The 16,109-nt window shown below is 29.0% G+C and overlaps 1 protein-coding gene across 3 annotated transcripts in view; it reads left to right on the top strand.

Moving 5' to 3' along the window:
• The window catches only part of Syn1 (Syntrophin-like 1), a 372,537-nt gene that overhangs the window by 239,728 nt on the left and 116,700 nt on the right, over nt 1-16,109 (top strand). For all 3 annotated transcript variants that reach the window (XM_089179568.1, XM_015325465.2, XM_089179569.1), the window contains exon 4: nt 2,522-2,710. In XM_089179568.1, coding sequence (XP_089035694.1) covers nt 2,522-2,710 — 189 coding nt within the window. The remainder of the gene's footprint in view (nt 1-2,521; nt 2,711-16,109) is intronic.

Raw genomic sequence — 16,109 nt, forward strand, 5'->3', positions numbered from 1 at the left:
ATATCATATATTCTACGAATATGGTAACTGATTACTAACGATACGTTTAGTTAGTCTCAAAATTATGCGCCTCGGTAAGGATTGTAATCCCTCGTAATGAAATGACACATCAAATGACCGTGCGTAAATTCTGTTAATTATTAATAATACGAGGATACAAAGTGGTATACGGACGTCCATCTGTATTATCCTTGTAAATAGGATTGGGAATTGATCGCATAATACTGTCGATTGCTCCTCACCTCCCTCAACAACCACCCTTTACGTTAATGTTATCTCTCCTATCTGTTATCAACCCCATTTCTCCAGATTCCCATTGAAAATTATTTCACAATGATACACTCTTATACTTTTTACATTTTTACAAAGTTTTAACAAAACAATTTAAATACACACTGTCTTCTAAATTACTTGCTTTGTTTGTTTTGTCAGTTTTTGTCTTAAACCATTGAAATATTGAATGATTGAATGAAATTCAATGATTCATCATTTTAACGTTACATTGATATAATTTTTTTATGGTTTTCTTTATTGGAAAAGTAAGATTCGAAAAGATATTAATTAAAAATTACTTTTTTCTTTTTTTTTTTCTTAATATAAAAATATATCAGCAATACCGTTATTAATTACAAATAATATAAATATATATTTTTATAAGTAAAAATATATAAAATATATATAAATAAAATAATATATATATATATATATATATATATTATATATATATAAATATATAAATATAAATATATTTATAATATTATAATATATAATATATATATAAATATATTTATATATTTATAAATAAAAATATATAAATATATATTTTAATAATATAATATATTTATTTATTATTTAATTATTATATAATACAACTATTATAAATATTATATTTCAATAATATAATATATTTATTTATTATTTAATTATTATATAATACAAATAATATAAATATATATTATATATATATATATTCTTATATAAAATTGAAATATATTAGAAGTTGAACATTTAAAGATAATTATTTTTCATTTCAATCGATACTTAAATGTCACGCACACAAGGATATTACTTATAGTTATTCGAGATTTAATTTTAAATACGAAAGATCGAAAATAAAATGGATGATTTTTTTTCTTTCTTCTTTCTTTTTTTTTCTTTTTCTTTTTCTTTTTAAAAGGAGAAAAAGGATGTACGTACGGATAATGAGCGGAGTTATTGCTTCCATCGAAAAACGTATTACGTTCTGACGTTAACGAATGACGCTTCGATAAAATTCTCTAGTCGTACGTTAAAAAAGATATTTTCTCTCTGGGACCCTTTGATCGGTTATTTTACGATAGTTTCTCTACTTTGTAGAAAAGAGATAGGAGTTTGTTATAGCTTGGCAATGAGTGATCATACATTTCTTTAAATATTTTTTTTCTTCCTCTCTCTCTCTCTCTCTCTCTCTCTCTCAACAAATATATATAGGCTGTTTATGTTGAAAGTAGCCTAACTCCATTTTCCAAAAGAATCGAGTTATTCACCAAACAAACTTAAAATAATAATTTCAATTCATTTTGATTATTGACCTCAAGAAAAATATGTCAAATTATTTTTAAAATATTTTAATAATTATCTCAATGTAAATTTATTTCAATATAATCAATTTAAGAAATGATTGTTAATATATTTTCAATGAAATATTTTTCATAATGAACAGAAAAAAATTTAAGATAGAACACCCTGTAGAATAAAACTTTATTTGTACAAATTCAACGTGTTTTAAGTTTCGAGAAAAGTTGCATTACTACTCGTGAAAGAATAAAATGACCTCAACAGACGAAAAGAAAGAAAAAGCTTACTAGAACGTTTTCCTAGTGAAACACACATGTGTTATATACACAATATTACATATATATATAAAATACACCATACACAGGGAACCAAGAAAATATCCAAAGACATTGGGCAAAATCGTGAATTCGCACGAATAGGCTATGCCATAAAAAGAAGATCGTAAAGTTACAATAGGTTGAACGGAAATACGTGGTCTAATACTAAATCGATGAATGGTATAGATCCGATGTAACACTTTTTGTGTAATATTTATCCAACACAAAGGAATCAATGATTTTTCATATATTATATTTAAAGTTTTTGATATTTGATTTTTATTATTATATTATTTTAATATTTGATTATTATATTAAAGATATTTTATAAATGAATAATCACACAGATAGATTTATATTTTTTGTTGTTGTGAAAATATTTCAAAAGAGATTGATTAGAAAAAATAATATACGTAATATATAATATTATATAATAATATAAAATATATAATAAATATAATAAATATAATATACAATAATATATAATAGAAAAAAAGAAAACAATATTAAATATAAAATATTCATATCATCATAAAAATTATGAATCCATAATTTCTACAATTCAAACGTGTAATTGAGTAGACATATTTGACTATTTATTATATATCCTAATTAAAAATATATTTTCTTTTTTATTCTTCTTACAGTAAAATACTTAAGAGAGGTGACACCGTACTTCAGGAAAGCCTCGATCATACAGGAAGTCGGTTGGGAATTGCAACGTGGATTTCTCAGTGCGACACCACCACCACCAAAGTCACCACCTAGGGCAGACACTCGTTATCTGCCATTACAGCTTTGCAGACTCACCAGGGCGCATCCTTCCTCTGATCCTGGTAAGTCCTTCTTCTTAAAGCATTTTATATATTTTACAAGAAGAATACTTTAACTGATTATAACAATTCATCTTGAAAACAAAAAATCAATCAATTTAATCTTTGTGTTTACGTAATCTCCTATAGTAATATTTTGTCACTTGTTATTTAAAGTTGTTCCTTTTTCCATGTTATTTAAAATTTGGTCAGTATTCATTTTATTTAATTAAATGGCGAGATATGATATTTAACATTTGATATAAATATATTTTATTATTTTATTATCTGAAATGTTTATTCCAAATTGGTAGGAGTTTTTATTTTGTCAACATCATCTTTCTAATTTATTTTATTTACCTTTTTCGATAGAGAAAAATATAAGATATTTTTTTTAAAAAAATGTAATATTTGCTCGTACTATTCAACAAATCAAAGAAATAAAAAGGAAATATTTGATCAAAACGAAACGTATCGATTTATTTATCTTATTTATTGAAGGTTCATTTAATGCTGCTACGATATATAAATATATATATATATATATAACATATACACATATATAGATATAAATTTGTGTTGAGTATTCCTAGGGGGCAAAACCGATCGCTCGTGAAGCTTTAATCCGATTAATCGGATCAGAATTGTTATAGTCTTCTCTTCGAAGACGTTTGTAGTTTCCTCAAGCTCCTTACCATGATATCCGATTTATCGCATGAAAACGTTTGTAATTCTACGAATTTCATTTCTTCCTAATCGAAATTTTAATATTTTTTTTTTATTTTTAAAATGAATGTCTATACATTACTTTTATTATACATGAAATATTAAATATACGATTGATATTAATAATAGAAAAAAAGAAGAAAAAGAACGAAATTTAGAATCAACTAACATCGAATAGGATTTGTAAAACTTTACCGTGGATTATTATTTTAAAATGTATGGATAGTGTTGCTACTTTTTGTTTATCTTTTAACCTTTTAAAGTCCATCATTCTACGAACGTCCTTGAAATAATGGAAAACGAAATGAATTCTTAATTCTGTAAATCTGCCTGAGTAATCCGAATTACGAATCACCAAACAAGTACGTTCTTTTTACTTTTAGAAAGAGAGAAATGCACTTTAAAAGAAGAAGAAGAAGAAGAAAAAAGTTCATAAAAAAAGTAAAAGAAAAAAATGAAAAAGAAACAAACAAAGTAAAGGTACAACAAATTAATGAATAAAATTATTATTTATAGGTAATTCATTAATTCATTTAACAACGTTACAGCGTCTCGTACGAATAAATAAAAGAGGGAAAAAGATTATTAAGAAAAAGAAAGAGAGAGAGAGAGAAAGAAAAAAAATGGTTTGAATAAGCAAACTAAAAAAAAAAGACAAAAATAATAAAATAAACAAAAACAAAAACAAAAATATTCGCGACTCCAGATGTGCTGTTATTTTAACCGAAATACTTTCGGGTCTGTTTCATTCGCGAATAACACGCGTTGTGGTTACGTTCAATCGATCGGAATTGTTGTCGAATTAACCGTTGGTATTTGCTACGAATTTAATATTTCCCTCGTTACGAATACGTTGTTGGTAAACCCCCCCCCCCCCCGAAACACCCCCTCCTCCCTAACCCTCCCAGAACGCCTTTTATTACTAGTATTTTTTTTTTTTTTTTTTTTTATCGAGAATAACGAGCATTTTTTATTTAGATATTTTTTTTTTTTCACTTTTTATTTTTCCCAATAAGTTCATGAACAAATATATATATATATATATATATATATATATATATATATATATATATAGATATATGTATGTAACATTTTCCAATTTTGTTGCTACATTCATTGTGGTTATTTATTTTGAAAATATTTTCTTAAAAAAAACATTAACTACTTGTCAACTAATTAACAATTTGTCAATTAATTATACGATTATTGTTACTAATTAATTATTAATTTTGATAATATAATACAACAAAATTATTTCTAATTCATCGTTACGATTTAATATTCCCTCCTTTTCCAATAAACATTTAATATAATTATTAATTAAAATGATTTTTGTATTGAAAACAATTTTCTAATATCTAATGATCAAGTTTTATTCATTCAAATAATTTGCATAAGTTTAAATAAATAAATATTATTTGAAATAACACTTTTCGTTGATTAATTATATCATGCATTTATTCATGTAGTATATATATATATACATATATATGGTCTTTCGTAGTGTAGTATTTATTTAAAATTGATTACCTTACTCCTACCAATTACACCATCTATACAAGCAAACTTCTAATTGTAACAATTTGTAGTTAATTAACAATAATCAAACTTATATTTTACCGATCAGTATCGGTACGTTCTGTAAGTTTGTATAGTCTACGTTCATAAACACACTATATGCATACATGAATATACAATTTCATTAAATGTTAATTACTTACTCGTAATTGCTAATGTAACCTACCACGAACTTGATAATAGAGAATAACCACACATCTATTCTCTTATTGATCAATTTTCCTAATCCATAATGAGACATAGACATCGTTTAAAAAACCATGAACATTTAGAATCACACTAAAATATTGTAGAAAAATCACATGCTGAAGAAATTCATTCAATTTGTCCGAATGAAACATGAAACATGACAACTACGTTCAACATACGTTTTAATTGTTAATACAATTTACCTTAACCAAATACAACAAACATTTATCCAACCCACCCCTCAACTAACTCGATTTTCTTCCCTACTTTTGTTCTTTTTTTTTTTTATTTACATTCTAGAAAACGTTAGGTTCTTTGGACGATTTAACAAGACTAGGGTAATCCTCCCTCTCTCCCCCTGTGTATATTCAGCAATCTTTCTACTTTAAGTTGGACAAAGATGGCCAAGTATTACAAACATAGTGTAGTAGTAGTCCTATTGGACAAGTAAAGCTTAGATAGTGTGTTAGTAATAGTAGCTAGCACGCGCTTGTTGTTGATGGTACACGTGAGACTAGGAGGTAGAGAAATAGTGGTGGTGGTAGTGGTGGTGGTGGAGGAAGAGTTTTGGGGTAGGGGGTTAGGAGGATGCGAGAGTTAAATTAGTTTCCGGGGGCAAAAGCTGTCTGCCGGACGGTTTTCAGGGCTAACCCCGTGTATAATTCCAGAACAGCTCCATCAGGCCGGAACCCACAAAGAACCTTCCATCCAAACCATCCACTACTGACACCAAGTACCAACGTAACGTTACTACATACTACCAACACACCGATATAACCAATGTTAGTTTCGCTACTGTAGATACTAATACTATCAAAAGTCGCATCAGTTTCTCTATCTTTATCTCTCTTTCTCTCTCACTCTCACTCATTCTATTCAACATGGGTGGGGTAGGTGGTGGTGGTGGTGGTGGTGGGTACTCGTGCGACCACCTTATTCAGACTTTCCAGGCTCTACTACACTTCGCGAACTTAATTACCATCGAATAATTACATTCTATATGCTGTCCGTCTGATTAATGAGCTTGATTTATCTGATTTTCTATGGTTACATGGAATATTGCATTTGCTTTTTTTTTTTTTTTTCATAATATGGGAAATAACATCAATACTCGTATTGTCAATGATTATAAAAAGTAAAAATAATAATTTAATATTGTCATACTTTCTAATGAATATAGGCAAGAATTTATATATATTATCATTACACGAATGTATGATGTTTTTCAAATAATTGAAAAAGATATCACGCGATAAGAGACATTTTTTGATAAAAATATTGAATAAACGAAAAGAACAAGAAAATAATAATAATAATATAAATACCCAATTGTAAGTATTGAAAAGTATAATGAATTAGATCGCTTATTAATTAGATCATACATAGATATATTATCAGCCCTGATATCTAACTAAGAACAGATGCGTGAATAGGGATTAAACGCATGCGTGGAAATCACTGCTAGAGATAACATTAATCATATCGTGTTTGTAACACCTGCAAGCATTTTCGCTACAAGATCACGATTCCCCATGTCTTATCCGTGTGATTCAACTAATCTCTAATTGAAAATGATGAACAAATTATGAAGAAAAAATATATACATTTCAATAAATCAATTTTATATTACAAATGTTAATTATTAGAAAAATTTTACGTAAAACATCGTACGTTTTCTTTGAAAAATAAATTTGTTGGTTAATATTGCAAAAGATTTTTCTATCAGACGCGACATATAATTTGTAATATTTTATTTTTAACGATTTCTTTGATATCATTTCTGATAATCGAACGATGAAACTATTAAAGATCATTGAACCGTTAATATTCTCACATACCAATCGTCTAACTGTTTGTGGTCGTAATGTAACACGATTACGATGCTATTAACAGTGCGTTATTACTCCATGTATCGAATTGCAATGCTTCAGAGCACTTCTACGATCCTTTTCGTTATCCTGTGTTCCTTGTGTTCCCTGTCTTATACACGCGATCCTCGTAAAATGAAAACGATAAACTTGTCAACTTCAATAAGCTTATTTTATTCTTTATGATTTTTTTTTCTGTTTCGTTTTGTTTTTATCTACTCTTCTTACAAAAGAAAATTAACTTAACATAAATGACAAAATGCCTTTATTTACGAGTTCATGCAAAAATAAATATAATGAGTTAATAATACTCACAATTTTGTTTTATTCTTATTTTTAATTATATTACATCTATGTGCTAAAGTTTATAATTAATACTACACACATGTCATTTTTTTATATGAAAAAATTATATTGATTTTTCAACAAACATAAAGGACATTTATTCACGATTGAAACACAAAAGAAACTTTCAAATCCATCAAAAACTCATTGAAACATATTCTCGTATGAACGGGAGTTGAATTAAAAAAAAAAAAAAAAGAAAAAAAGATGAGAAAAAAATCGCTTCGTTAAGCAACTAGAAACGAAAGTATATACCACATATGCATTAACCTATATATAAATACACTCGTACATATATTTATATATATATGCACACCTTTGAAAGGTGGAAAATGTCGAAGAGGTACCTGATTAACTTACGATCGGATTGCTTTGATCGTGCATCCATAATATACGTATGAAACCTTTCGTAGAATCTTCAGTTCAATTCGAAGTACACTTTTAACCTTACCATCCTTAAGCAATTGCAACCCCTAACAGAGACAGCGAACCTATAAAGCACAACTCATCCTTTTCTAATAGTCGTTTTGACTGAGAGACAGAAATTATCCCTCATGGTAGGTAAGGTATTCGTCGTCTTTCACGACCTACAGATGATCCTGCTGATCCCTTTCCGTGATGCTTGAGAAACCCTTTGAGTGTTCGTTGGTGCAAACACCAGTAGTAGTACCAGAGAGTGCGTATGCTGACGCAAGCACTAACCGCAAACCATGCGAAAGCATTTGCTGCTAGCAAATCTACTGAATTCTCTCTCACTCTCTCTCTCTCTCTCTCTCTCTCACTCTCTCTCTCCTTCTATGTTTCTCACTCTCTTTCTGTCTCATTTGGATCCCTCGGAGAAATCGTTCTGAGAGCGGTCTCGTGAGGTATTAAGAGAAAGGGAAAGAGAATGAATTAACAGAAGGCAATACCGTGATTGCACAAATATTAATTAATGAAAAACCTATATATATATATATATATTTAGAGCATTTACTTTTTAAAATTATCACATTACTTAATCTAATTTACTCCTATACCTTTTTGTTTTTCAAATTGAAATTATATCAAGATAAGAATTATAATTGAATACTAAGAATATATTAATGGAAATATATGTGTATATATATTTCATCTATCGTCTCTTACATCTTTTATAACTTCATTTAACATCTTACATAAATTATTTATATATTTATATTATATATATCTTATTTATTTTATATAATTTATATTTTATTGACAATTTTATATCTTTTATAATTTAATTGAACATCTCTTATATAGAAATATATATGTATATACAAATACACGCATCATTTATCCATATAGGAATAAATTTATACGGTGAAAATATAACTATATTCGTAAGTTTAATTAAACGTTTAAATTAATCCAAACGAGTTAGAATAAAACTAGAGAGAATTCCGAGAAATCTATCACAAACTGGCAGTAGATAGCAGTGAAAATTACATCTGGATGGTGCAAAGTTTGCGACTCGATTGCGGTTAACGAATCGCCGTTGGGCTTTACTAGATAGATAGATAGATAGATACATAGATAGATAGATAGATAGATATATAGATAGATAGATAGATAGATAGATAGATAGATAGACCTAAAACGTGTGAGAAATAGAGGAAGTGATAGAGTGACAGGGAATATTGGTTAACGATTGCAACAGGGGGGTGACCACCCACACCACCACCATCACCACCACCATATTCTACTAGTAATAACGAGCCCATAACGTACCAAAACCCGTCAACGCTGAATTTTATGACAAGGGTTGTAAATTTCACCTTAATACTTTCCTATGATGATTGTTCGACGTTAACAGGAAGATGAGAAAGTCACTACCATAATAAGAACATTTTTAAGGTTGTTTTGACGATACGAAAAAGCCTAAGTAAATAGAAAAAGAATTTTTTAACAACGAGAGATAGAAAAAAAAGTAAAGAAAAAAGAAGAAATGTTGGTAGATTTAGCCTAGCCCTTTTTTTCCCTTGTAATAGGGTAATAATACTAACACGTGTGCAAACTTTACGACAGAACTTTGTTGTATATCTTTTTCAATGGCATGACGAATGCTAGACGTCGTCAAACATTTTCCATTTTTCTTTATCTTTCTTCTTTTTTATTATACAGTATTTTTTCCTCAACATTTTTATGTCAAATAAATTCAAATAAGATATTGTTTTGTTCCATTTCAATTATCTGTCAAATAACATTACTATTATTAGACATAAAAATGCATTATTACACGATACAATTATTATTAATATTATTATTATTATTATTATTAAATGTATTATTATGAAATAGAATTATTGTTATTTTTTTCTTAAATAAAAATGTAGAATTTTTTCCTCAATTTTTTTTTTTCTTTACCCATTTATCCTAGGTTTCCCTTTTAGTCGCCTCTTACGACAAGCAGGGATTACTGAGGGGGTATTCTTCCCCGCCTCCCTCACGGGGGTTATTATTACTATTTTTAATATTGTTCTTGAGTATGTGTGTTATTTCTTAATATTACTCATTTTCTATTTTATATGTATTTAATATTTTATGTCAGTGTAATTTTTAGTAAACCAGATATATGGTTTTACGAATACTATACTACTACTAAAAATACACGGTTATACGGATAATGAAAAATATAGAAACACCTGTGTTAACACATTTATATATATATATTTTTTTCATTTATTTAAATAGATCTATGTGTAATTAATGTAGAAAAGAAAAGTTCATTTTTTAACTAAGAAAAGTACGGGCGCAAATGCACGGTCGGGAAAATTACTAATCTTATTATTTGTATATATTTTTAATAAATTCAACTAATATATTATATATATTTATAATTATAATTATAAATTATATTATAATAAAATAAATAAATTCTATTATAATATTTCAAAATAATATATATTATTAAAATGATTTTCCATCGTAGGTTGTAGAAAAAAATATACAAATTCTAGATCAAAATTTTGACAAGATAGGAATTTAAAAAAAAAAAAAAATACAAAACATTTGTTCTTACAAATAAGAAAAATCATAGAGAAATAAAGAAATAGAAAAATAATAGAAAATATATTTCTATACTTTGATTTTGATGGCACACAGAGTGTCAATTTGCCAAAGCAATATAGGAAAAGCAACGAACTACCATATATGACTGGTTACATCGTGGTATACACACACATGGTTGTGCACTCGGCGAAATAAAACGGCCGGATAGCAAAAGGCTGAAAGGGTTTCGATAAACTTCGAGATCGAGTTTGCTCGATATACGTCAAGATACGTCGAGATATGTCGAATCGAAACTAGTATGCGAAATAAGGCGAATCCACTTGCAAACTATATTTGCTTCGGTAAAAAGAATAGGACAAAGAAAATGATTGAGAAAAAAAGAATGAAGTAATGGAAAAGAAAGGAAAAGAAGAAGAAGAAAAAAAATAAAATCAAATAACGTAGATAAAAAAATGAATGAAAAAGAAAATTCAATAAGTGAATGAATGTACGGAAAACAAAAATAAAACTTAGTCGGTGCACTTTGAATAATTTTGTTTTCATATAATCAACATTTTCTATGGAAATATTTGAAGAAATATTTTTACGTTTATTTATTTTAGGAAAAGTAGTGCTCATATAATTTACTTTTATAATTTTTATATTTTTATATATATTATTAAATTTAATATTTATTAAGTATTAGTATTTATATAATATATATATATATATATATTCTTATGTATTTAGACTTAGTGAAAATTTATGGAAATCTGTAAGTATATCCGGCTGAGAGAATGAAGACGGATGGTAAGATACTAATTTCCGTTCTGTTATAATTTCCTTTCTTTCATAGAAGAAAAATTACATTGTTAATATAAATCAACACGATTGTTAATTATTTCTGTTTAATGACATAGAACTATATAACCAATTCATTACATTTTTTTTTTTTTTTTATCAATGATACAAAACATCAAACGATAAAATTATTATTATCTTTTAAAACAACATACACTTTATTAATTTTATATTTCAAACATTTACGAATATATATATATATAAATAATTCTATATTATTAATTTATATTTTGTTACTACATGATACAAATCTCTCTTAAAATGTTTTTATTAATTTGCACAATTTTTCTCCTTTCCCAATTTTTTGTTCTCATTTCAATAAATTATTATACAATAATATGAAGATCATTATTCGAACAAAGGACCTTATTTGTCTTTGATGATTTTTTATCATTTGAATGAACACAAAAAGGTAATAATATATCGATCAAAGAGGAAAGGCTTAACCCAATTTCCAGCTTGGATTTAACCACAAACCTTCCCTCTTTCTCTCTCTCTCTCTCTCTCTCTCTCTCTCTCTCTCTCCGTTTTCACTTATACATAGATATATCGTCGTATCATCGTTCGCGCCACGTTAATTATCTTGAACGCCCAGCGACATCGATCGTATTTACCGAATCAATCACAATTATCAAGGATCGCTATTGTTGACACCCTAGTATCTCGTTTGTTAAAGTTTATCACTTGAAATATTTTCAATTCAAAAATTGCATAATTATATACCTTTATATACATGTATATATAGTATATTCATCATTCTCAATTGTAGTTATTTTAAAAATCGTACATTTGGTTGTTAGTAATTGAAATTGAAATCAAAATATAAAATAAAACTAAGAAAAATTAATTTACAAATTTATAAATTTCAAATGTTATTCTATAAGTTGTTAACAAAAATATTTAGAACAAATGACAATTGAAAAAATAATCATTTATAGTAATAAATTAACGCTAGTTGTTTACTTACTAACAATCAATTTCCTTATATTCTCTCATGAATACTCTCAAAACTAGATAATAATTATTATATACACACATAAATTATATTACTAATTAATGTATAATATTATAATTATAATTATATTATATTATACGATTTATTAAATTATTATTATAATTGTATTACTAATTAATATACTCTATTAATTATAATTACATATTACATACATATATTATAAATTATGTTATATAATTACACAATAAAACTATTGTCACGAAATTCTATTATTAAATAAATGATTCATATTCCTAAAACATTTTGTATGAATTTGCGAGAAATGAGATAGTTCGAGAGAAATCGATCCTTAAAAAGGGAAGAAATGAGAGATTCGCGTGGTAAATTCGGTTGGTTGCTAACGCTCGGTTAATTAAACGCATTATATTCGCTTGAAGAGAGTGAGTAAGAGAGAATAAGAGAGTAAGAAATAGAGAGAGAGAAAGAGAGAGAGAGAGAGAGGAAGAGAAAGAGAGTGGCTTTGCTCGACTTAATTCGAATTAGCGGTATCTTCCGTACTAGGCCGCTTAAGTCCTTCGCGTTAATGAAACTACGAAAGCGCTCGAGTCGAGTTTACGCGAGTCCAACCCCCCTTTTCCCCGACCTTACACCGTTCGTACAACCCTCAACCGTACACCCGTTCTCAACTCGATTCTCGTGGTGAACGCAAGCAAGCTCAAGACTATCGATCGTGGGTTGCTTTCATTGGACACGCGACTTGTTTCAACGACAGCATTCCTGTCGTTTACCTTCTCCCCTTTTCTTATCTTTGCATTCATTTCTCTCTCTCTCTCTCTCTCTCTCTGTTTCTCTGTTTCTTTCTTTACATCTATCTCGCTTTGTTCTAACAGGGAAAACAGAAGTTTCAACTCATCTTCTTGGTTACGCCAAGCGAATACATCGCTTCAAGGCTAACTTCCTAACTTCTATCTACCTTTTGCACTTTGAATTTGTTAACTTTGAGCGTCTATCGAATTGGAATAGCTAACATCAAAGTGGATTGAGTTCCTATTGGCTTATTTAGCCTACGGTTCCGGGGTACAGGGGAAATGGTTTTAACAAGTTCAAAATGAAAAATACAAAAAAAAAAAAGAAATTAAATGAAACAGAAATGAACAAAATGAAAAGACAAGACTTTATCCACAAATGTGAAAATAATTTCATCGAAGGATTCAAGGTTCAGATGTGAAGGTTCAACGTTTTGATATTATATTTCTGATTAAAGTTTCATCGAAATGAAATAATTTCAATCAAAGTTTAATTGATATTATATAACTTTTACAAGGAATTCAACGTGTTTGAAATGTTGGAAAAAGGCATGAAGTTAAGAATAAGCAGAAGATTGATTTGAAAATGTACAATAGGAAATAATGTATACCTAGTAAAGGTTCTCGAGTATAGGAATCTACCGTGACATTTGTCATGATTGAAAATTATTGGTTACAAGGAACGTGCCATGATGAAATAAAGTTACTTTTGTTGGTAGCCAGTAGTCGAGTCACGCGAATACCCAGACAATTAGGAGCACAAGGAAGATGATGATGATGTGGTCTGGTGACTTGGGTATATTTCAAAGATAGAATTATTGAACGAAGAAAATATATATATATATAAAGATTGTGGGAAAAAGAAAGATAGAGACTAGTGTAACACATCTACACAATTGCTTGGAAAGGGATAGCTTTTCATTGAAAGTAGGCTATAATATCGTCCTATTGTCCTGTACACCTCACTTTGTCGTTACGGATTGGAAACCTTGTTAACTCTACCGGAAACTGTTAACAGTAGCACGTTCGAAGAGCGAGCTTTCTACTCGATAAATCCAAAACCCCACATCCCACCTCCCTATTCTCACTCGTCTACTCTATCTCACAACCAAACTCAATCCGAAACATGGCTTTCACAATTTCATATCTCCTTATTCCAAGTGTTACGTGATGAAAGTCTCGTTACTCTTCTCACGCATCAATCCTTCCCCAAGGTACACAACCAACTATTTCTATTTATTTCTAATGAGTATTATCTCTCGTGTAGTAATACGATCTGGGAGAATTTTTGAAGTGAAAATTTCTTTAGAATGGGAAGTTGATTTGAAAATGTATGACGACGAAAATGTGACAGATAGTGATAAATAAAATAAATACATTCGATGAAACGAAAGGAAAGGTGTTTATAATGGGCGACAGGAAGTTAGCGAGAAGAAGATGAAGTAATAAAAAAATACAAAAATCTATCCTTTTTCGGAAATATCGAATCAGGGAAAGAAAAAAATAATCTGATCAGGTTTGAACAACAAAGTTGTCCAGGTGGTACTAGACTAACAGCAGTATCCGGGAGGAGTCAGAGATTGAAATCTCGCAAATGTGTAGTTCAGCGACGGTGATTCATCCTGTGACGCGTTAGCACCGTTGATATCAACCTCCGAGAGCACACTCAGTCTGCTAGTATACAGAATGTACATCGTGTATACACTAGGTATGGTATTACGATTCGATGGAATCGCCGATTGGCCCACTGGGAAATCGACATTCAATTGTCCTGCGACACAACCGATATGAACCGTCGTTTGTGGTTGCATCCTCGCTGTCTCTATGATTCCGAAACTGGATTACTACGATCGATTTCCTTGCCCCACGACACTCTTCAAATAATATTTTTCTTCTTTCATTTTTTTTTTGTCAACCCTTTAAACTTTGATCTTATTATTTTTCGACCTAAGTGACGAGTGGTCGATTAACCGTGAACATCAACTTTTAAATAATCTATAGATTAATTATATATTTGTTTAAATTGTTTCAACATTTGATGCACGAGATACGAATTGACGTGATTTTTAGAATTATGTGTTGTTAGAAATCGAATGAATATTTATCTTTTTCTTTTTGAGAAATAACATAAATGGTTGTTAAAGAAGGGTTTAAAATAATCTCATGGTAAAAGGTATATGTAATTATTGTTGCATGTAAATTCCTTTTTGACGATCGTACCAGTTCTACCTGCCAACAACAGCCTGTTCAGAGAACTAGTTAGCAGTTGGACAAACAATTCGGAATTACATGCAACGTGTATTCCTCCTCGTTGATGTAAGCAGCTTGGAAAGAGAAGATACTGTGGGTTTTGTTTTATGCTTCTATTTATATGGGATAACATAATAAAATAGAATTAATGTTATTACTAACCGCTAACTGACCACTAATAAAAAAGAAGAAAAAACGAAACTTAATGTATAACATTACTTTTGTATTATACAAACTAATATGAAATAATTTAATAATAAATTTAACACGTAACACAAAAACGAAACAAAAAAAAAAGAAATACAAATAAAAATAATAATAAAAATTAACCCCAGAGTCGTGCTCCCCCTTGTCCCCCTTTAAAAACAAAAAAATAAAAAAAAGATCTATCCCTTTTAACCCAAAAGCAAATTTGTATAGCCATAAACAAACGATAGTGTGCTCTCAGGTTTATATCACCAATCGTTATTCACGATTCGTATTTAGATAAGAGTTCATCGTACTCTATCGGTTACTATTGGAAACTGGAAATAGCAGGAATTCACGCTCTTTCGCTTAAACCTGCCAATTTCTCGTTATATATATATATAGCGTTCTGACACGATATAGAGAAGGACAATGCACCCCAGCAACAACACACAAGAACGGGAAAGAGAAAGATAGATAGATAGACAGATAGATAGATAGATAGATAGATAGAAAGATACCAGATAGATAGACAGAGAATAGACAGAAACGCACTTGAAACCTTTCCTCCTATCTCTCTCTCTCTTTCTCTCTCTCTCTTTCTTTCTAAGGCTGAGATGGGAAGGTAAGAGGTGTAAAGGGGGGGAACTACGATGAAGTCTAAG

This window comes from Polistes dominula, unplaced genomic scaffold (genome assembly GCF_049000335.1).
Source record: "Polistes dominula isolate Pdom_NZ unplaced genomic scaffold, Pdom_raw_medaka contig_27, whole genome shotgun sequence".
NCBI lineage: Eukaryota > Metazoa > Arthropoda > Insecta > Hymenoptera > Vespidae > Polistes > Polistes dominula.